At 46.2% G+C, this 20914-nt stretch overlaps 2 protein-coding genes across 3 annotated transcripts; one reads left to right on the top strand and one right to left on the bottom strand.

The window, feature by feature from the left end:
• Positions 1-1320: 1320 nt before the first annotated feature.
• MLLT11 (MLLT11 transcription factor 7 cofactor) lies at positions 1321-7684 on the bottom strand. Of its 2 annotated transcripts, none has more exons than XM_044001317.1 (2): positions 7534-7684; positions 1321-2721 (listed from the first exon to the last, which is right to left on the bottom strand). In XM_044001317.1, exons 1-2 carry the CDS (start codon positions 7534-7536, stop codon positions 2437-2439), a joined length of 288 nt encoding a protein of 95 aa, XP_043857252.1. In that variant the 5' UTR covers positions 7537-7684; the 3' UTR covers positions 1321-2436. The 2 variants fall into 2 exon arrangements, with proteins under 2 accessions (XP_043857252.1, XP_043857253.1); XM_044001318.1 differs by lacking the exon at positions 7534-7684 and adding an exon at positions 6415-6604.
• CDC42SE1 (CDC42 small effector 1) lies at positions 7287-17357 on the top strand. Its single transcript, XM_044001319.1, has 5 exons — positions 7287-7564; positions 12978-13303; positions 14139-14249; positions 14657-14745; positions 15254-17357. Exons 2-4 carry the CDS (start codon positions 13250-13252, stop codon positions 14729-14731), a joined length of 240 nt encoding a protein of 79 aa, XP_043857254.1. The 5' UTR covers positions 7287-7564; positions 12978-13249; the 3' UTR covers positions 14732-14745; positions 15254-17357.
• Positions 17358-20914: the final 3557 nt, after the last annotated feature.

Genomic DNA, 20914 nt, shown 5'->3' with positions numbered 1-20914 from the left:
TCCAGGCGGGGCGTGGGTCCAAGGGGCGTTCCTGAGGCTGGGGTCACGCGGTCGCCTCGGAGGTCATCCCCGCTCTTTCCACTTGGAGCACGCAAGAGTGTGCACCTGAACCCGGTGTGGAAATAATTGGGGTTTTTTTTAAAGGCATTAAAGTTATTACGAGAAGAGACAAGCCTTTATTAGTCGCTTACTGTGTGTGGGAGACATTGCCTGCCCTCCTGCAGCTTTCACTCTAATAGGGGGAAACCACACATAAAAGGGAACTGGAAAGTGGGGGAGGGGAGAACGTGCCCCAAAAGAAAGCATTAGTGACCCGGTCAGGCAGAGTAAATATTTCTTGAGTCTGACTTGCGTTAAACTCCGAGAATTACAACAGGCATGTTGATTTCACTCATCCTCCTTGAATATAGGGATATTGATGAAAAAATGTTCAGTGCTTTATAGATGGTGGGCCTACTTAGGTGCCCCACTCCCTTTTTTTTTTTAATGTCGAAGGCGTAGGGTATACAATCTTCACCTTTGGTCATTTAAAAATATATGTGTAAAAAATATATATATGTGTATATACATATGTATGTATGTATTTTCCCATTTGAAAATTATTCTCTGAATTCCTGTAGCTCTTTTGTAGTACCCTTGGGAAGCTTAATACATTGCGCGTTGAGTGCTAGCTTAGGTATACTTAACATCTTTCTCTAACTAAATTATAAATTTATTGAGGACAAGAAGGGTAACCTTCAACTCCCTTCCCTTCTCTTTCCGAAGTGCCCAACAACACTCAAATCACTTGATATTAATACCTGTTAATTGATAAGTTCACCTCGAGATGAGGTAGTAGGGGAGCGGGGAATCGGGCACTCATATTAAAATGGGTCTGGTAAGAATTTGGTGCAGATGTCACTTAAAAGTTTTGTGACAAGTCATTTAACTTTCATGGACTTGTTTCTTCATCTGTAAAATGAGAGGATCACACTGGATGACCTCTAACGTTCTTTTTTTGCTCTACATCTCATTAGAAGCTTTTGCTCCCAAGCCTCTCGGTTGATAGGGAAGGTGCTAAGTTCAGAGCAAACTAGTGGGAGGCAGAGAGGCACTTGAAAATTGGAGCCAAGCAAAAATCTTCTCTAAATTCTTTTAAGTTTTCATCATTTCCCTCATCATATACGGGACCATCACTTTTTTGTGTAAAAGTGTTCATTTCTTTACTGCTCTTCCCCCCCAAAGAGACAGGGCTAAACTAAATAAAGTTGTATAAATAGGAGACAAAATCCTAAACCACCCCAGCACGTCCCTATGAACAAAATAAAAGGAATCATGAAGTTCAGGAGTGGGATTAAACAGCTTTATTAGATGAGTGTGAGGAAATGTTAGCAATAACTGGGGGGAAGAGTGGAGGACTCTCAAAGGTAGTGTGGTAAAGAGCTGTCAGGATGTGAAGAAGGTATTGATCATCTCATTTTATGCCCTCAAGGTACCTGAAACCACTGGAGACTACTGGTCTGGTAATTTCCAAAGGGGTTGAATTTGAGGTCCCATTGAGACTGCTGGTCATGGGATAGAGCTAAGAACAAGAGGCTAAGGACCTGCTCCCAATAGTGTGGGACTGTCAAAAATAGCAAAATAATGTTTTAAAAGCTTGAGATTTGAGTGTTTTTTCTTCATGAACTTTTTTGTATCCATATCCATACCCATGACTTTCAGTTCAGAACAAAGCTGAGAAAGAAAGGATTTAAGGAGGAAAGAAAATCGCTCCATTGAAGGCAGGAAAGGGCTTCAATTATTTCTGAATTTGTTTTAGTGTTTTCACATGGCTCCATTTTTCAATATCTATTTCCTCAGGGCTTAAGTCTCCATCCCTGACTTCTCAGTCTGGGAAGACTCTTGGTTAGTTACTTTATTATTTGAAACAGGCTTCACCTTTTTATAGAAGACACTCCCAAATAAAAATCCCAGAATTTTCAGTGATTAGTGAGAAAGCCACCCATGCTAACTGACCTAGGGGTAGAGTCAGAAAGGCTGGTAAACTGTCTATAAAGCTGGTAACAATGGAGACAGGAATCAATTTACTGTACTGCTCACTACTGTACTCCTTTTTGAGGCAGGTTGCTTCATGCCTGTCCTCCCAATCAGATTTGGTTTCTAAAACTAGTCTCAAAAGGAGTTTGGGTACCTAGGACCTTTTGTTTGAAGAACCATACCTCTTCCAAAGTGATTTGAGGGACTTGGTAGGGAAAGGGGGTGGGGGGTGGCATGTGGGGATACAATGCAGAGGGAAATAACAATAAATAAATAGCCATTCCATGGCAGATTCTTTTAGCACCACCTCAACACAATGATGGGGAGGAAGCAGGGCTAAAAAGCAGCGTGGATAGAGAGGAAGGGGCCAAAGAAGAAGAAAATACAGAAATGGTGATAAGGAGAAAGAACATTTTAGCCTTAAATCAAGTCCAACTCAAAGGAGTGGATGCTGGCAATAGGAGCTCTCCAGAAGTTAAAAGTGCTGTACTCGAGCAGGGCATCAACTTCAGGACAATTCTTCTGTCCAGCCTCACTCGGCTCCTCCTCCTCAGACAGTTTCCCACTGTTGTTGCCTCGGGTCTTGTAGGTGGACACGTCCAGCAAACCCAGGCCCTCCAGCTCAGACAGGTCCAGTTCAGGAATGGGCATCCTCCAGAAAAGGAAGGAGCTATACTGGCTGCTCACAGGGTCCCTCATGGCTCCCTGGGAAGGAATCACCAATGAGTATCCATTCACACTGCAAAGAGCCTTTATGATGCTTCTGACCTGTTTTCCTGTCCCTCCCCAGCTCAGAAACAAGAAGTAACAGATCCTGTGCTCCACCCATCCGATCCCAGGACATCAATGATCCTCCCTTTCATTCTTTGCCTTTAAATGATATCTGTTCTTGTGAACCATCTTAGAATGGTTCCTTCCCTATAGCATCAACCCAGTTCTGTGCAATCTGGTCCACAACTGACAGATGGTTGTCGCCATTATTCCTCACATTCCTTGCCTTGAAGCTTTTGTGCATAATTAACTCTCTGCTTAGCTACATGCTGCTTTTTTTTTTTTCAGGGGCAATGAGGATTAAGTGACTTGCTCAGGGTCACACAGCTAGTGTCAAGTATCTGAGGCCGGATTTGAACTCAGGTCCTCCTGAATCCAGGGCTGATGCTTTATTCACTTCACCACCTAGCTGCCCCAGCCTGATGTCTTTTAAAGTGTTTTTTAAAAAATATATCTCCAGGGGGCAGCTAGGTGGTACAGTGGATAAAGCACAGGGCCCTGGATTCAGAAGGACCTGAGTTCAAATCCGGCCTGAGACACTTTTTTAAAAAATTATTTTATTATTATTATTATTTTTTTTTTTTTAGTGAGGCAATTGGAGTTAAGTGACTTGCCCAGGGTCACACAGCTGGTGTTAAGTGTCTGAGGTCGGATTTGAACTCATTCAGGACCAGTGCTCTATCCACTGTGCCACCTAGCTGCCCCCAGCCTCAGACACTTGACATTTACTAGCTGTGTGACCCTGGGCAAGTCACTTAACCCTCATTGTCCCACCAAAAAAACAACTATATATATATATATATATATATATATATATATATATATATATATATATATATATATATATATATATATATCCATTTGGCTCTGAGTTTTTCCAAGAGCAAGGTACAAACCTCTCTATTTTCTTCTAACAGTTGTACAGAATTCAGCACACAAAGGTTAATCAATGGTGTTAACTGACTTTTCACTTTAAAGGTACACATGTATATTAACACCCCAAATCTTTCAGACCATAAGTTGATGGCCTGGTCAAGTCTTCCAGCTTTGCCCTCCCTTACACGAAAACTGAACCCTAGTGCCTTGAAGTTTTCCTTTTGACTGCTTTTGCCTTTGTTTCAGGTAAGAGCTGAGGGCAGTAAAGGCAAATGACTAGAAAAACTTGGTAGAAGATTCAGTTATTAAATGGTTTTCTTCCAGCTGACTGAATTCCCATCACTTTCACTCTCCTCCCTAGCCAGACTCATCCCACCCACACACTGCTGCTTAAACAGTCCAAACTTCTATATTTTCATACAGTCCTGGCAACCAAAGAGAGATGTAAGGTATCGAACGGAGATGTAAGGTATCGAACGAATGTACAGAAACCACAACAAGACACCCCTCTCCTGGAAAAGAAAGGCCCCCGAGGCTGGAGAAAATAGTTCCCACCACCACTCTGGACTTATGACTCTTTGCCTCTGTCCTAAATAATGTGAAATTTCTATACTAGAATCTTAAAAGGGAAAGTCCTTTGCTAGATTAGGGTTATAGAAGTCTTTGGCATTAGAAGGCTGGAAGGGATTTTTAAATATTAACTGATGCTTGTTGCTCTTTCTCTTTTTAACTAGGCATGAACTCTAAAATAAACCCAACAAGCTGAGCATTAGTCAGCATGGAGGTTGCTTAGAAAGGGAGGGTGAGGCAGGCAGGGCTGGCAGAGCATGGGAGAAGTATGTGGGAAAAGTGAGGTCATCATCCTGGGATATTCAGCTCTACTCCACCTCAAAAATATTTGCAAAAAAATATATGTACATGTACAAAAAGAGATACCTTCCATATATGTTTAACCCTGGAAAGGCTTGGGCAAGAGGGGTTGGAATGGGGGGTGGTGGTGGCAAAGAGGCACCAAGAAATAAACCCAGAAGGCAAAACAGTGGTACCAGATTCGGCAAATATCCTTACCTGTCCTACATATTTTCCAAGCATTGTATTACAATGCTTCCTTGAAGACAGGATGGATATTTTATACTTTATCTCCTACAAAACCGAATACAGTTCACTAAGTTAATAGGCTATTAATACTTATTGATCAGACTTATAATTATAAACTCTCTACTGATAAACCTTACTTATTTGCAAGAACTACCTACTTAATTACTTATTTTTCTGAGTGTTAAAATATTCTGATATTATACATGGGGAAAATGTAAAAGTCAGAAAAGAGCAAGAAATAGATCCTAGAAGGTGCCTCCATTTTCCATTCCTCTGATGGAAAGGCTGACTGAATAGTCCTTACATGGTAGGCAAAGTGGGAAATCTATTTATTTTTGCAATTAAGTCAGGCAAAACATCTTTTAAAAAATATTTGTTTAGGATCTAAATCTAGATATGTCATTAGCCCAGAAACTCATATGTACACAAAGATCTAAATAAATAGGCAGTGATTTACAACAGAGAAACAAACTAGGTCTACCTATACCATTTATCTGAATGATGCCTAAAATGCCCTTCATAATAGTGGTATACACTTTAATTCCATGCAAAATTCCATTCTAAATGAATCCGGTAAAAGGCTTTCCTTACTCCACCAAACGCCCTTGTACCCTAAGCATTGCTTGGACAGAAGCTATAGCCCTTATTTTCCGTTATCTAGAATTTCAAGCAAAAGCATATTTGGCCCTCAATCATCTGGATAATTTCACATGTTGATGCAGGCAAAGATTATCAGGCATACTGAGAGAAGAGATATAGGAGTATAGACATACCAAGACAGAGACACACCCATTCACAGCCACACAAAGGACTTGATCACATCCAACCTTAAGATCTTACATGTATCCTATTTCACCTCACAGGGTGTATGTCATGATGTTTCTCATAAAGAAAGGGTAATGGAAGCCCTTCCTTTATAAATACCCTCATCCTGTCCCCAGCCCTTTTTGCTGGACCTACTACCTTTCCCTCCAGACCTCTAAGTTGCAAACATACAATCCCCCAGAAACTGGCTCCCTTTCCCTGCTCTTGGATACTGCATTGAATTCGGATGAGATGGTAGGACAGCTCCTCACCACAGAAGGCCTCCCCTTCCCTATTTCTGCCTCTTCTCTATAGGGAAAGGTTAAGACAAGGGGAGACTAATATCCAGAGGACTGGAATACCTCCTTGTGTAAGTCCTTTCTAGTGTCGCTGATTTCGTAGAAGCATCAGAGAAATGCTAAGAGGATTTTTTTAAATGGGGAACATAGACGAGTAATAATAATGATTTATCAATAGACCGAAAGATGAATATATCAACACATAATTAGAGATATTACATATTTAAGACAAATTATAGGAAAAGAGTTTATATATACATACACAAATAGCTAGAAATAAGATTTGGAAAGGTTATTAAATATGTAGGTAAATCAATCTATAGCTGGAGATATGTAAATAGAGATGTGAAAATAAATACTTGAATAAATATGATAGATCAATTCAATCAACTGACCATCACCTATTATTTAGAAAACCACCACCCACCCTTTTTTTTTTTTTGCCTTTTCTGTCCTCCCGGTGAATCTCCTCTCCAATCTATGGTCCATCCCTGCAAAGCAAGCTCCCTCTCTATTACCTCTAACTACCTTTCCCCTCAGCTCAGCTTACCAATCACCAATAGTTTGTGGGTTCCACGGATGTGTCAGGCTTCAGGGGGCTTGGGGCTGGTGGGTAAAGAGAAGGTTGCAGTTGAAGCTTTGTCTGCCTTGCTTTCACGCCTTTCTCTCTCTGTGAGTCTGTCTCACTGTCTATTCGGTCTCCCCCTGCAATGCAGCCCCTCCTAAAGGGGCGGAAGGACTCCCCCGCTCCCCTCCCCCTCCCCGCCTGAGCCTCTGACTCTGCTAATTCTGAATGATTCTAGGGCCTATGTATGCTCTCTAGGGGAAGAAAGAAGATAGGCCTGCTGCAGGTCCAGTCACAATATGTTAATTAACTCCCATTTCTCCCAGACAGCTGCTAATAGTGCATGAGTAACCAGTTTCTTATTCTTTGATTTATTTTTAGGTTTATGAGTTAAAAATGTTTACATTGCAGCAAGAGTAGAGGGTAAAAAGGGGGTGTCCCTCCCTCTCCCAACTTCAAGGAACCCAGACGTGAAATGACTTTCAGAATCTGAGAAATTCTTGACTCTTTTTCAACATTGTCACCTCTCAGAATCTTCCTTTCACACAAAGCCAAGCTGGGAGGACCCATCCAAAAATAAGCCTGTACCTATCCCTCTTAGAGAAGGGAGCAGAAGAGGCTTGGGGAGGAGACAGACGCAGGGGGGCTGTGATCCATGAAGTCTCCAATGTCAGTAATGTTTAATCTGCTCCAAGAAAGAGCAGAAACGTTCCTTTTGACCTTCAGGGAAGAACAAACAGCCCCGTGTGACTTGGGGGGGGGGGTGTCAATGCTTTTGCCTCCCCACGAGGGACAGGAAGGTGAAGCAGCAGGCCCCACCTGGGCCCCCCACAGCCCTCCTGCTTTTCCACAGCTGGGTGGGCTGGCTCCTAGAACTGCCCCCTCATCTCTCAGCCATGCATTCCCCCATCTGTCCAGAGTGGGAGCTGCGGGCCTGGCTGTTGAAAGGCGGATTTCGTAATCGGGCTGCTACCGTTTCCGCCATCAGCCAGCCCCACCTCTCTCCAGGCCCGCCCTCAGTTCCCCCACACCGCCTAGAAGAGAAAACCTTCAAGTCCTTGACGGAAGACCCAGAACTGGATCCCAGAAGCCCCTCAACATTACCATCAAACGTTTCAATCCCCGGGAAAGGCAGGTCAGAGAGCCTGGGCTTGGCCATCTCTGGTCTTTTGTCCACTCCGTGGAGGGGGGTGGGTGGGAAGGAGGGCCACCGGATGCTGGTGGAAAGAGTCTGAGACTGGATGGATTCGAGGTGGCAGGGGTTGTGGGGGAGGAGGAGGCCCCCCCTTTACCAGGCTCCCCCCAAGAAGAACTCTCCAAACCTAGGTCTGGTTGGTTCCGTACAGTGGAAGTTACCAAAGGACGGGAGCAGGGGAGAGCAGGGAGTCAAGGGTTGAAGAAGTGGGGGTAGGGAGGGACTCCCCACTGAGCCCAACTAAGACTGGGATTCAGGTGTGGGAGATTTAGATCAGGGACCTGGGTGGGGGAAGCCTGGTTAAAGGCCAAGGATGGTAAGGGAAGCAGCCGCCGAGGAGGATGATGGTGGACTTCCGCCTACAGGTTTCAAGCCACAGGCCGGTACAGTGAGAGGCTTTCAGAAAAGAGAAGGTCCCTGAGCAGTGCTTCTGGGAATGCTGGGGCCAGGGGGCCAGGAATGGAGCTCAGGGGAGCAGCGGGATTCTGTGTTTATTTGGGGAATCCCTCCAGGAGGCCTGGGGTGGGCTACAGCACTGCCACCAACCCCCAAACTAGGTGTGATGGGTGGGGGGGACTGGGTCTTGCTTGAGCCTGTCTGAAAATCTGGGGTCCCATCCCCCTTATTTGGCCCTTCACCCCCTCTTTCTCCAAGGGTCCTTCCAGGAAGAGGTCGAGGTGTCGTACCCAGAGCCGGAGCTTCCCCTTTCTCTCCCCCCCTTTTCCTTTCTCTTTCTCTCCAGCTGCTTCTTGTGAAGGCTTGTCAGGCAGCGGGAGCGAGCCGGAGGCCGGGGGCTGGGAGGCCGTGGGACCGGGAAAACCGGTTTGGGGCCAGTGCAGGACCGGGGAACAGCACCTCCTGCCTCCCTCTAGGTTTCTTTTCCCATAAAATCCCAACCCTGCCAAGCCTGGGCTGTGGATCTCAAAGGTGTCTGGGGACGAGAGGCCAAGATCACCTTGTGCCTTGAATTCCTAGGATAAAAGTTGGTTAGGCTGCCACAGCTTTCCCCTTTCACATGATGGAGAGAAATCGCTGAGCTTGGAAGCCAGGATCCTGGAGCAGAAGAGGCTGTCTGGGTTCTACGGGTCCCTTTTTCTTTGAGAACAAGAGAGGAGTTGGAGGTCCCTTTGATTATCTGGAACCGACCCCCCATCCTTCTAGCTGGCTTCTCAGCCACTCCCCTCTCTCTCTATGGATGGGAAAGCCTCAAGACTCCGCCTCTGGAGCTCTCCAGCCTGGGGCTCTTTCTCTACAGAGGCCCACCCTTTGCTAGCTGCAGTCGGCCTGCTTCCTTTTCTGCTCTGATGCTGTTCCCCTTCCCCCGCCCCCAGTCACCCAGGCCTGACCTCCCCATATCCCCACTTCCACACAAGATGGCCACCTGGGCTGGAGGGGGGGTGGGACAGGGGCGGGGATAGGCAGGGTCATGAGGTTTCTCTTTTGAACCTCTGTAGCCTAAAGATTCTAAAGTCTTGAAGAATGGAATTTCCTGGTCACTTCTGAGCATCATTCGGCAGTTGGTGCCAAGTCCATACACACTTCCCCCCCCCCCAGCTCTGGCCAGGTCCCTGGAAGAAGGAACAGAAGGATCCTTGTTTCTCTGCTGCCACCCCCTTCTCCCCCTTTTGCATCTACCTCGGTCCACTCAGAGTCCAGTCTTAACATAGCCTGCCTGGGATGGGGGGGGAGTTTCCTCCGATTCTTCATTGTTTTCTCCATTTCCCCCTTGACCTCTTCCACCCACTGTTAGCACTGAGACAAATCCTATGACTGACTGGCCAGCAGACCACAGGTTCCCCCTCCCTCTCCCATCCCCAAACCCGAGTTTGTCTGACCCAGCTGATGTCCTTTGGTTCTTCTTGAGCAGCAGGAGAGGGAAACCCCAGCTACTGTTGTTCTCTTCTTCCTTGTGTGTGTCGCTCAGTTTCCTATATGTTTACATTCCCATTTCACTACTGTTATAATCTCCACAGTTCTCAGTAGGGGGGAGTCCAAGAGCCAGGCTAAAGAGGAGGGAAGTCCCTCAGTATAATAAATAAAATACTCAAGCTTTAAGGTTAAAAAGCCCTTGTAACCTTGTAAGATAGGCAGTAAATGTATTATTTTACAGATCAGGAGACAGACTTCATGAGAGTAAGTTATTTGCCCATGTTTGCATAGCTAGTGAGCATGAAAACCGGGATTCTTATCCAGATCTCTACCAGCTTCCAAATTCAGTGCTGCATACCTTGGGTATTTGAATTTTGTTTTGTTTTGTTTTGGTTTTGCATGACAATAAGGGTTAAGTCACTTGCTCAAGGTCACACAGCTAGTTAGTATCAAGTGTCTGAGGCTGGATTTGAACTCGGGTTCTCTTGAATCCAGGGCCAATGCTTTATCTACAACACTACCTAGCTGCCCCAGTATCTGAAATTCTAATGCTAATTGTATGGCAGATGACTTAGGCCTAATAGGTACCTAATAATTAAAATAATCGGCAATATATTTTGATGAATACATTCACAAAATGGACTTAATTTGGAATATAGAGGCTCTCCTTCCTTCTTAGATCCAGATTAGAGCAATGAGTGTTGACGAAAAAAGTGACATGACATCTCCTGCCTCTGCTATCACTCAGCTCATCCTTCACTCCCCCCTCCTCATGTCATCCATCTGAAATCCTCTCTCTTGAAGGCCCCTCCTTCCTCCATCAAACCTTTCCTGGTCCATTCAAAATCACCTTCTCTGCTAAGGAAAAAGGAGATAATAATACTTGTATTCTGTGTCTCACGTGGCTACTAGAAGGAAAATATGTTGTACACCTTCATGCAATATATTAAGGTGATCTGTCCTTTGCTCTTACTCTATTTAATTCCACAAGAATTTACTAATCACCTATGTGCCAAACACTGCTAGGTACCAGAGGTATATAAAGAGAAAAATGCAACAGTTCAGTCCTTGGAGGACCTTACATTCTACTGAGAGAAAACAGTATGTCACAGATAAGTCAATGCAAAATATATGTAAAGGAAATGCAAGATAATTTTGAGGCAGGGCTTGGGTATAGACCAACAACAAAGAAAATCAAGAAAAACCAAGGCGAGAGCACTTAGAATTTCAAAAGGAGATTGAGACAGGAGCTGGAATATAGCATCCAGGGAACGTGTTCCAAGTAGGTCAGTTTGGCTAGGTTATAGATCTGTGAAAGGGAGTAATATGAAATGGGTCTCAGAAGATATGTGGAAGGCAGGTTGGGTTTTAAATGCCAAACAAGAACCCATCTTTTGCTCTAGAGGCAATAGGGAGACACTGGAGCTTCTGTCAGTAGTGACAGATTCATGCTGTATTTTGTGTCTTTTGTTATTGATTGTACTTACTTGAGGGTAAGTACTGTTATTTTCCCCTCTTTATACCTCCAGTGCCCAGCATAGCATTTGGCATCTAGTGGGCACTTAGTGCTTATTGAATAAATGAATTGTAACAAATGTTGGCTTGAAATGTTCTGATCTTACAGATACCAAAGATTGTTAAGTGCTTTAAGTAGCAATGGATATGTCTTTGAGTCTGGTGTTAAGCATTTGGTTGTTGAGGGTGCCTGGCTGGATGATGAAGCAGTTGGAGAATGGGTCTAGGGTAGAGAGAGGGCAGGGGTCTTGTGGGGATTGATGTGGAATAAGGCATTACACAATCAGGGATGGAGAGACTGAGCTTAGAGCCTTCTCGGGATAGGGGACACACACTTAAACAACACACATATCGTATACAGATATCTACATACCATCTACATAATGAAACATGGTCATACAAAATACATACAAACAAGTATAGAACATAGATACACGCACACACATCCATGACTATTTTTCAAGGTCAGGTAATAGAGGAATTGTGCCAAACTGTCCCTGGGGAAAAGACAGAGGAAATCATTTCAATTTAATGAACACTGGGGGCAGCTAGGTGGCACAGTGGATAAAGCACCAGCCTTGGATTCAGGAGAACCTGAGTTCAAATCCCAGCCTCAGACACTTGACACTAGCTTTGTGACCCTGGACAAGTCACTCATTGCCCTGCAAAAAAAAAAAAAACCAAAAAATCAATTTAATGAACACTTATTGTACCTACTACATTCAAGGCATTATGCTAGGCTCTGGAATACTAAGACAAACCATATAGTTCTCTTCTCTCAAGGGGTTTAAAAGCTAATTGGGGGAGGGGGCAGCTAGGTGGTGCAGTGGATAAAGCACCGGCCCTGGATTCAGGAGGACCCGAGTTCAAATCCAGCCTCAGACACTTGACACTAGCTGTGTGACTGGGCAAGTCACTTAACCCTCATTGCCCCACAAAAAAAAAAGGAAAAACTAATTGGGGGGTCAGGGATACAGCACAAACATAAATTAGTGTGACACAAGGAGGTAGAATATGATGGGGCAGGGGAATACTCTGGACAAAGTGATATAAGAAAGTATAAATGGGGAGTGATTACTTTTATCTGAAGGAATCAGAGATTTCATGGAGGCTGTGGCCCTTGAGTCAGGCTCTGAAGAGAAGAAAGATTTCATCAGGCAGAGATGAGAAGGGGTTGTCCTGCTCTAATGTAGGAAGATGAAAAGGTACATAGCAAGACTGGACAACAGCTAATTAATAGGTATGAAATGAGGCAGGAAAGGTAGGTTAAAATCAGATTGTAAAAGAATTTAACTGTCAGGATGAATTTATTTCTTATTCTATGGGTAATAGGGAAATACTTTAGATGGAGAAAATGAAGGATGAGCAAAGGCAGTGAAGAGGGGAAGAAATCCCATTTGTTAGGAAGACCTCTCAAGTCTGCTTGTCATCTCTCTTGCTGTATAGTCTAAGTCTCTTTGACAAGGCTTGGTTTGTATAGAAATCTGTGTATGGGGTGAGGGGAGATGGGCAAAGTTATGAAGAGGGACAAGATAGAGCAGAAATGGCGTCAGTAGGGAAGGAAGCTTGTTAAGGGTAGGGGCCTTGTTGGCGAGAAGAAGAAACCACTATTTCCTCTTCACTTCGAAGTTATTTATCTGCCCCTCCTCTTCCGCCCCCACCTCAGGGAGAGAGAGCTGAAGTTTGCAACACTCCACAACCTACATTAGCTCTGCTCTCCCCATCGGTCCCCATCTCCTACTATCTTTCCTCCAGGCCCCCCAAGTTTTTCTCTCTTTAGCTGCCACAAGTCTTTAGTCCCCCTTCTTTTCCAGGATCTGAAGGCTATGAAGTAGGTAGGCTCTGAAATGGGAAAAAGAGTAGTGCTGGGATGTGGGGGGCAGAAGGAGGAGGTTGGGAAGATATTTTTGCCATTGGGGTGAGGGGAGAGTCTTACTTAATAACCTTGACTTCATCTCCTCTTTTCCAGGTCTCCAAGTTTTGAGGAAGATACAACTTTCTGCCCCATCTGTTCTACTCTCCTTTCTTCCTTCCTAGTCTCCCATGGTCTGAGGCACTGACTAGTTGAAGATTCTTGGGACTCTATCTCCCTAAATCCATCTGACTCATTCCAATTGTCTGGCAATACTCAGAGGAGAATAAGGGGGAAGAGAGGGTCTCCAAAGAAGGGGGACCAAGGGACCAGAAAGGGAGCCCTCTGGGGCCTCGGGCAGGGGGACAAAACTGGAACCATCAGGGAACATGAGTGAGTTTTGGCACAAACTGGGCTGCTGTGTGGTGGAGAAACCCCAACCGGTGAGTGTCTCCCCTTCTCCCCCCCCCCCCCCCCCCCCCGCCCGCCCCAGCCCTGTCACAGAAGAGTTAATGTACCTTACACTAGTACAGGATCTGTCTTCTCTGAGGCACACTCTGTGTCTGTTCCGCCAGGATGATATCTCATAGGCAGCTAGTACATGAAGCAAAGCTTCAATCAATGGCTCTAATTTTCTCCCAAGTCTGCCCACCAGTCCTAGGTGGATAAGGAGGGGGCAGTACTAGGCAACCACCCACATTGTTTCCTCATCGGCCAGAGTGACTTCAGCTGATTCAGCATCTGCCCGCAGACACCACTGCCCCATATTATTATCTACCCAGGACAGAATGCCTCTTCAATTCTTGTCCTTTTCCCAAGTACATTTGTCTGTCCCTCTTCTCCATGGTCGTAGTGAGGAAAGGGCCTTTCCTCTCTAGAGGATCTTGTCCTTCTTCCCCAGCTCTGGGTGACAGTCTTTATTCTTTTTTTTTTTTCTTTTTGGTGGGGCAATGAGGGTTAAGTGATTTGCCCAAGGTCACACAGCTAGTAAGTGTCAAATGTCTGAGGTCAGATTTGAACTCTGGTCCTCCTGAGTCCAGGGCCGGTGCTTTATCCACTGTACCACCTAGCTGCCCCAGTCTTTATTCTTTTTTTTTTTTTTTTTGGTGAGGCAATTGGGGTTAAGTGACTTGCCCAGGGTCACACAGCTAGTAAGTATTAAGTGTCTGAGGCTGGATTTGAACTCAGGTACTCCTGAATCCAGGCTGGTGCTCTATCCACTGAGCCACCTAGCTGCCCCCCAGTCTTTATTCTTAATACTCTACCCTTTCCCAGCAGAAGAAGAAGAGAAGGCGGATTGACAGGACCATGATTGGAGAACCAATGAATTTTGTTCATCTAACACACATTGGCTCTGGAGAGATGGGGGCTGGAGATGGACTATCCATGGTAAATAAAAGAGGGAGGGTTGGAATGGGGCCTCCTCTAGAACTGTTCCCTTGTACTGAAGATCGAGGATAGCCTGGGGGCTGTGAAAAGGAAGTCTCTAAAGCCCATCTCAAAAGTGTGCTTTCCAAAGGCAAATAAAATGTCTGTTAAAAAAAAAAGGCATTAGAAATAGAAGGCTTTGTACAAATGCAGAGTATTACGGAGGGAGACCTGCGTGCATTTCATACTTAGGAAGGACAGAATAAGAGGAAAAGGGGCTGAAACTACAACTAGGGGCAAGGAAGTGAGATCTGAGAAGAACCAAGGGAAGCTTGGGGCATTCCCTTTCCAGGCAAAACAACTCTCTGTGTGGGGAGCTGAGGCACAGAAGGGCTGATGTAATTATCCAAGATGTTTTTTCCTCACAGACAGGGGCTGTACAAGAGCAAATGAGATCCAAGGGAAACCGGGACAGGCCGTGGAGCAGCTCCAGGGGCTTATAGCTCTAAGGGAGATGGTGAGTGATGGAGAAAGAAACCCTGTTCCCGACACCTGTGCCACCATCTTGCTTTTCAGTTCTCATCCTCTGACCCAGGTTGGAAATTAATGGGAGAGGAAAGAATGTGTGTGAAGTCCCACAGTGAAAGAAGTCCAGCAAATAGTGATTAAAAGAAACACAAAGCAGCACCGGCCCTGGAGTCAGGAGTACCTGAGTTCAAATCTGGCCTCAGACCATTGACATTAGCTGTGTGACCCTGGGCAAGTCACTTAACCCCAATTGCCTCACCAAAAAAAAAAGAAGAAGAAAAAAGAAATACAAAGCAAGTGATAGCGTTGTGGGGATTGAAAGAGGCAGAAATTCAGAAAACAAAATATTTAGAGACATATAGTCTATTCAATTCCAACATTCATTAAGCTCCACTATATTTGAAATAGCCACAATGACAATCTTTCCTGAGCAGCCCCTTTCCTCTCAGGTCCTCAATCTACTTTATGCCTGACCATTCCACTCTCTTCTTACTCAGGTTTTGCCATCTTGGAGTCCCCAGTCCTGTGCTCAGCTAAGAAGAAATGCTGTCCCTTCCTGAACCAATGACCCCAGGACCTTCCCCTCTGTCTTCCCTACCTATCAGTGTCTAGAAGGGCTTGGGAGACTGGACTCCCCACTGTACCACCCTGGTCAAGCCCCTCCTGGAGATGGGGTCAAGGCAGCAGGACTGACCAAATGACCACTGGCTAGCCAGCTCTAGCCTTGGATACCCAACTGACCTGAGATAGGAGCCCTTATACCCACCCCTGGGAGGAGCCATGGGTGAAGTCTAGGTTCCTTAATGATGGTCTGGGCCCTGGGCTGCTCTTTAACTTGGACCCCTAACTTAGTCATCCTCTTTTTGGGGTAGATGGGTCGCATTGCCAAAGCTAAGATCAGCTTTGATGATTGCTACCTACATCCACATACTCTCCAGCTCCCTTCCTGGACTGAAAGCAAATTTCAGGCAAGGGGCTGGGGAGGACAACCACCAACTTCTCTTACTTTCCCTCTTTGGACTCTAGCTCCTCAGCTCACAGCATTTCAGCCTCTATCTCTGAATACCTAGGGCCTTTAAGACCTTTAACCTTGGTTTTTGTAGCATTAGTATCTCCTCACCAATTATCCCCTCCCTCTCCCACCTTTTTTTTTTAATTAAAAAGTTAATTTAAGACCAGTTCTCTTAATTGCTCCCCATCCATGCCAGGAACCATTACCATCCCCACCACATCTATTTTGGGGTTGGGAATTGGGAGAAACTGCCTGTGTGCTAGATATTTGTCCTTCTGTCAAAACCTCAGGATCAGGTTTGACCTCCATTGACTTCCCCTGCTGGCACAGGTGAGGGAGAGAATAGAAAAAGGAGGTGGACCTGGGACTACAGAAGGATGTTATACCTCAGGGAGGACCTCCTGACCATCCTGGGAGAGAGAGAAAGGGCTACCTCTGAATTTGTAGGGGGAAACCTCAGGATGAACATGGTTGATTGGGGGCAGGGTTCTGCTCAGAGTATAAATCCTAGTAGATACGAGGTTTGAGGACGTGTTCGTCTTTTCAAGTGATTTTCTTCCTCAAGTTCTGGCCCATCTTAGAGTCTCTGCAGCTGGGCTGTGGTAGGACCCTTGTAGCCAGGGTTAGTGAGATTCTACACCTTTCCAAGCCATGCAACTTTATTTTGCTATATCTGTATGTGTGTATAATGTTTCTGTGATAGGTGTATGTTTGTGTGATGTAGCCATTCTTGCTAATTGGAAGAGAGGTCCCATTGTGCTAAGACCTTAGTGGAGTACCCTAGAATGGGAAAGGCCAGTGCAGTGGTGAAAATTCCACATACTGTTCTCCTTCTTGTGCAATACCAGACCAGATAAGAGTTAGGATGAATTCTGAGAAGTTCCCCACCTGATCAGAGGGGCCAGAGTTGTGTGAAAGAGCAAAGTAGTGGGTGTCTTGATGCCTCCAATCTTTCTCTGCTGTTCTCTGTTTTATTCCCTTTCTGAAGGGGTAGGGAACAAAATTGAGGAAGGCATAAGGCAAACCCAACACCTGAACTTCTACTCAACCAAGGAAAGTAGGCTGAGAGTTTTCTGCAGTCATTCCCATGGCAGGAAGGAGGCAGAAAGTGAGGAACTCTTAGGAGCATGTGACCTGAGACTCAGATTCTTCTATCTTTATAAGTGTTTTACCTCCATCTACACTGACTAGGGACCCCTGTTTTTTCAAACTCTGCTCTTCCTACTTTTCTAATATCTCTTTAGATCAATGGTTGATATGGCACAATAATTCTCTGGCTCACACTTGTTTTGTCTTTCTGGTTGTTTTGAGGGGTAGCCTAGACTCTAGTGAAAACTAGGAATCTCTGCCTGGGAATTGACTTGGTTCTGGAAGGGTGAGGTACTGACTGGTCAGCTGGATCTGTGAACACTGTTGGTTTTCATCTCTAGTCTTGGGCCACACTCCTTTTTTTTTTCTTCCCTTTTGAGAGCTCTTACATTGGCCTTCCCTTTTATGGAACTCACTTGATGTCACTTATGCCTTCCCAAAAGTGATTGGGGTGGGTTTGAGAGTCTTAATTTATCAAAAAAAAAAAAAAAAACCACACGCAAAAAACAAACAAAAAAACCTGCCAGACTTTGTTAAATACGTTTTTTTCAAATAAAAAAATTCTTCAGCAAAAAGTTTCAGAAGGATCTTTCTTTGTAGGGGTTTATGGGCATGGAGAGTTGCGGGAGGAGAGGGAATGTTGTATCTGGGTTTTTGGAGTTAGGAGATTCTTAGTTTACATTGTGAGTATAGGAGGGTAAAGAACAAAGATGGATCTAGCCAGATTGGGCACTTCCCCTGCCTTAGGGAAGGGCTAGACAGAATGGAGTCAGGGGAAAGGATGGGATAACCTCTGAAGGGCCTTGGTTCCTTGATTCTCCTCTTTTCTACTTCTTCCTTTTCTTTGACTTTAGATTGACCTAGATTCTGACATTTACAAAACTAGACATGGAACTAAGGAAGAAAATATTTCAGGTTCTAACTTGGGAGTAGGGAGCAAGAGAGAAAATCTGTACAGAAATTCCTGATTATTTTTTGGGGAAGAGGTATGTCTCCATTCTCTTCTAGACCTAACCATACCTTTGATGAAATTAAAGATCAAAAGGTTCTGTTCTGTTTTGTTTTGATAAACAGCCTTTACTACTTTACAAAAGATAGCCATAGGATGTGGAAAGTTAGAAGTGGGAGTAGGAGGGGGAAAGAGACTAGGGTGCTGGCACCCCTTCCTCTTCCTCCAGGGCTGAACACGGAGTGGCCCATCACCTCTGATTTTTCTTTATCTAGGTAGGGAAAAGAAAGGGGTAAATTACAATCACATTTGTTTGTTATCCCTTCCCCATGACTTTGCCTCACCTACAATCCTACTGATACTGCCCTCCTTAACCACACAACACTACCTACAACCACCTTCCAAGACCTTGTAGTAGGAAAAATACAAGATTTTGAGCCGTTCCATTTCTACAATATCAGAATACAAGGGAACCTCCTCATTTTATGCATTCATCTGTACTCCCTCTGCACATTTACAGGTATGTAAAGAGAGACCCATTAAGGGGGAGAAATAGAAACAGGCAGTGACAAAGACAAATGAGTATACCATTTACCTGGTTTCATCCCTATACTGAAAAATCATTCTGCTCCTCAGATAAAGGAATTACAGGAGGTCAGTGTAAAACGAATCATTACCCAGTGAGTAGATCCTGTTTGAGTTGCTCTAGCCAACTGCCAGCAACTGACTGGTTAATACCTACTGATAAATCATTGATCCATCTATATCTAATAACTATCAATGGGTCAGTTTCCATTTATTAAGGATTAACCTGTACAATGATTGCTTTGTATAATGTCGGTGATTTTTGATAAAATGATGACCAACAAAGACTGGTCAAAGACCAATCAAGAGCCATTTGATCAGAAATTATTAGCTGGTATCTGAATATGTTGATTTGAATGTCTAATTGGCACATAGTGATAAATCAAGTATTGATATAAAACTAACAATCATGGATCAGATCATTCATTGGATGATAAATCATTAAAGCAGGGGCTGTCTTCTGAATCCCCAGTGCTTTGCACATAACAAGTGCTTAATATAAATACCTCATTCATTCCTTCATTCATTCCTCCATTCCTTTCTTTATTTATCCCTGATGCTCACCCTTTTCTCCTTAGTCACCAGGGACCGCAGTCCTACCCACACTTCTTCCAGCCCCTCTCGGACTTGCTTCCAAAACGCCGTTTCATTGATGGTGTCTTCCGGATTACCCAACGGGACCAAGGAAGCACCGTAGTTGCAGGCACCAGGGGTGGAGGGACAAGGGACGTGGTCTGAGGGACATTCTTCCTTCTCCTGGTTACAGTGGCAGTGGGCATAGGTGCAGGGCTGGCGCTGGGTCTGCAGGCGGCTCAGGACCCCAGATCGAAGACGCCCAGTGATACCCAAAAACTTTCCTCCCCGAACTCGACTCATGGTACCTGTGGGGCAATGGCATTGCCACGGGCCCCAAGCTAGCATCACCAACTGCATCTCCGGTGGAGGACCGCCCAGACCCAAACTTGCCTGCTCAGAGGCCTCCCGGGGCAGTTGCTCCTGCCCTGGCCTCTGGACCTTCGCCTGCGGCTGCGGCTGCGGCTGCTGCTGCTCCTGCATGTGCACCCGAATCTGCTGCTGCTTCTTCACCTGCGGCTGCTCCTGAATCTGCTGTTGTTGCTGCTCGGGCGCCTGCTCCTGATTCTGTTGTTGAGGCTGCTGCTTCTCCTGTTCCGGCTCCAGTTCCTGCCCCTGAATCTGCTGCTGCTGCCCCTCCACCTGTGGCTGCTCCACCTCCTGCCCCTGAATCTGTTGCTGCCCCTCCACCTGTGGCTGCTCCAGCTCCTGCCCCTGAATCTGCTGCTGCCCCTCCACCTGTGGCTGCTCCAGCTCCTGCCCCTGAATCTGCGGCTGCCCCTCCACCTGTGGCTGCTCCAGCTCCTGCCCCTGAATCTGCGGCTGCTCCTCCACCTGCGGCTGCTCCAGCTCCAGCTCCTGCTCCTGTTCCTGCTGCTGCTCCTCCATCTGCGGCTGCTCCAGCTCCTGCTCCCGCTGCTGCTCCTGCGCCTGCCCCTGAACCTGCTCCAGTTCTTCGCCCAGGCTCTGACTTTCCTCTAACCACCTAGCCTCTTCCTCTTGCCTTTGGCTCTCTTCCCCCACTCCTTGCCTTTGCTCCCCAAGCCCCTGCATCAGCTCTTCCTCTTCTGTCTCCTGGATCTCGCCCTGTTCTTGGTTCTGCTCCTGCTCTATTTCCTGCGCTTGACCCCGATCCTGCCCTGGGTGTTCGTAATGCTGCTTTTGCTCTTCCATCTGGTCAAGTTCTCGGTCCTGGGCATTGTTCTCCTCCTGCGCTGGGTCCTCGTCATTTTCTCGGTCTTCCTTCTGCTGCTGCGCATCCCCGTCTAGCTCCTTGCCCTCCTCCGGGCCCTGTTCTTCCCGGTTCCCTGCTACCGAGGCTGCCAGGCGCTTGGCGGCGGCAGGGGCAGCCAGCTTGTCTTCTTCCTCTTCCTCTGGGTTTATCGTTTTCCTGACCAAACCAAGTTCAAGCCTTTTCGCGATGTTGGGCCAGACCTTGTTCAGGATCCCTCCTGTGACAGTGTCCCCTTCATTGCCACCAGCCCAATCCGCTCCGGGCTGGTTCTGGACAAGGACCCTGGCTCTCATCGCCTGGGCCCCCAGGATCAGCCACAGGGCCCAAAGCATCGAGCGGCAGGTGGGCATCATGGGGAGGACACGTGGTAGGACGTTTGGAGGCGAAGAGATGGGAGGGGAGGATAGGGGCAGGGGCTCAGCGCCTTCCTCCCTCCCTCTTCGTTCGGGACTCCCGGCTTCGTTTGAACTGAGGGGGAAGGCTCGAGCGCCCCAGGGGTGGGGGAAATGGGCATCTCCGGCTGCGGTAGCTCGTGACGTTTCCCCTGGGGCGTTGCGTGGAAACAGAGGGACCTTGCCATAGAATTCCCACCCCCACTCCCGACCCATAACATCTCTTTGTCTCTGCTTCCCCCCCACCCCCATGCCCCTTCCCCACAAGACACGCGTGGCAGCTAGGACCAGTCGGCAAAGAGACTGTGACCATCACTGGGCTGG

The sequence above is a fragment of the Dromiciops gliroides genome, chromosome 4 (genome assembly GCF_019393635.1).
Source record: "Dromiciops gliroides isolate mDroGli1 chromosome 4, mDroGli1.pri, whole genome shotgun sequence".
In the NCBI taxonomy this organism is placed as follows: Eukaryota; Metazoa; Chordata; class Mammalia; order Microbiotheria; family Microbiotheriidae; genus Dromiciops; species Dromiciops gliroides.
This window is presented reverse-complemented; position numbering and strand designations above follow the sequence as displayed.

What these genes read in the sequence shown, in the direction of transcription:
- CDC42SE1 (XM_044001319.1), top strand. Translation starts at nt 13,250, where the DNA reads ATGAGTGAGTTTTGGCACAAACTGGGCTGCTGTGTGGTGGAGAAACCC. An exon ending in TGGTGGAGAAACCCCAACCG is followed by an intron (nt 13,304 to 14,138) that starts GTGAGTGTCTCC and finishes CTTTCCCAGCAG; the next exon opens with AAGAAGAAGAGAAGGCGGAT. An exon ending in CTGGAGATGGACTATCCATG is followed by an intron (nt 14,250 to 14,656) that starts GTAAATAAAAGA and finishes TTTTCCTCACAG; the next exon opens with ACAGGGGCTGTACAAGAGCA.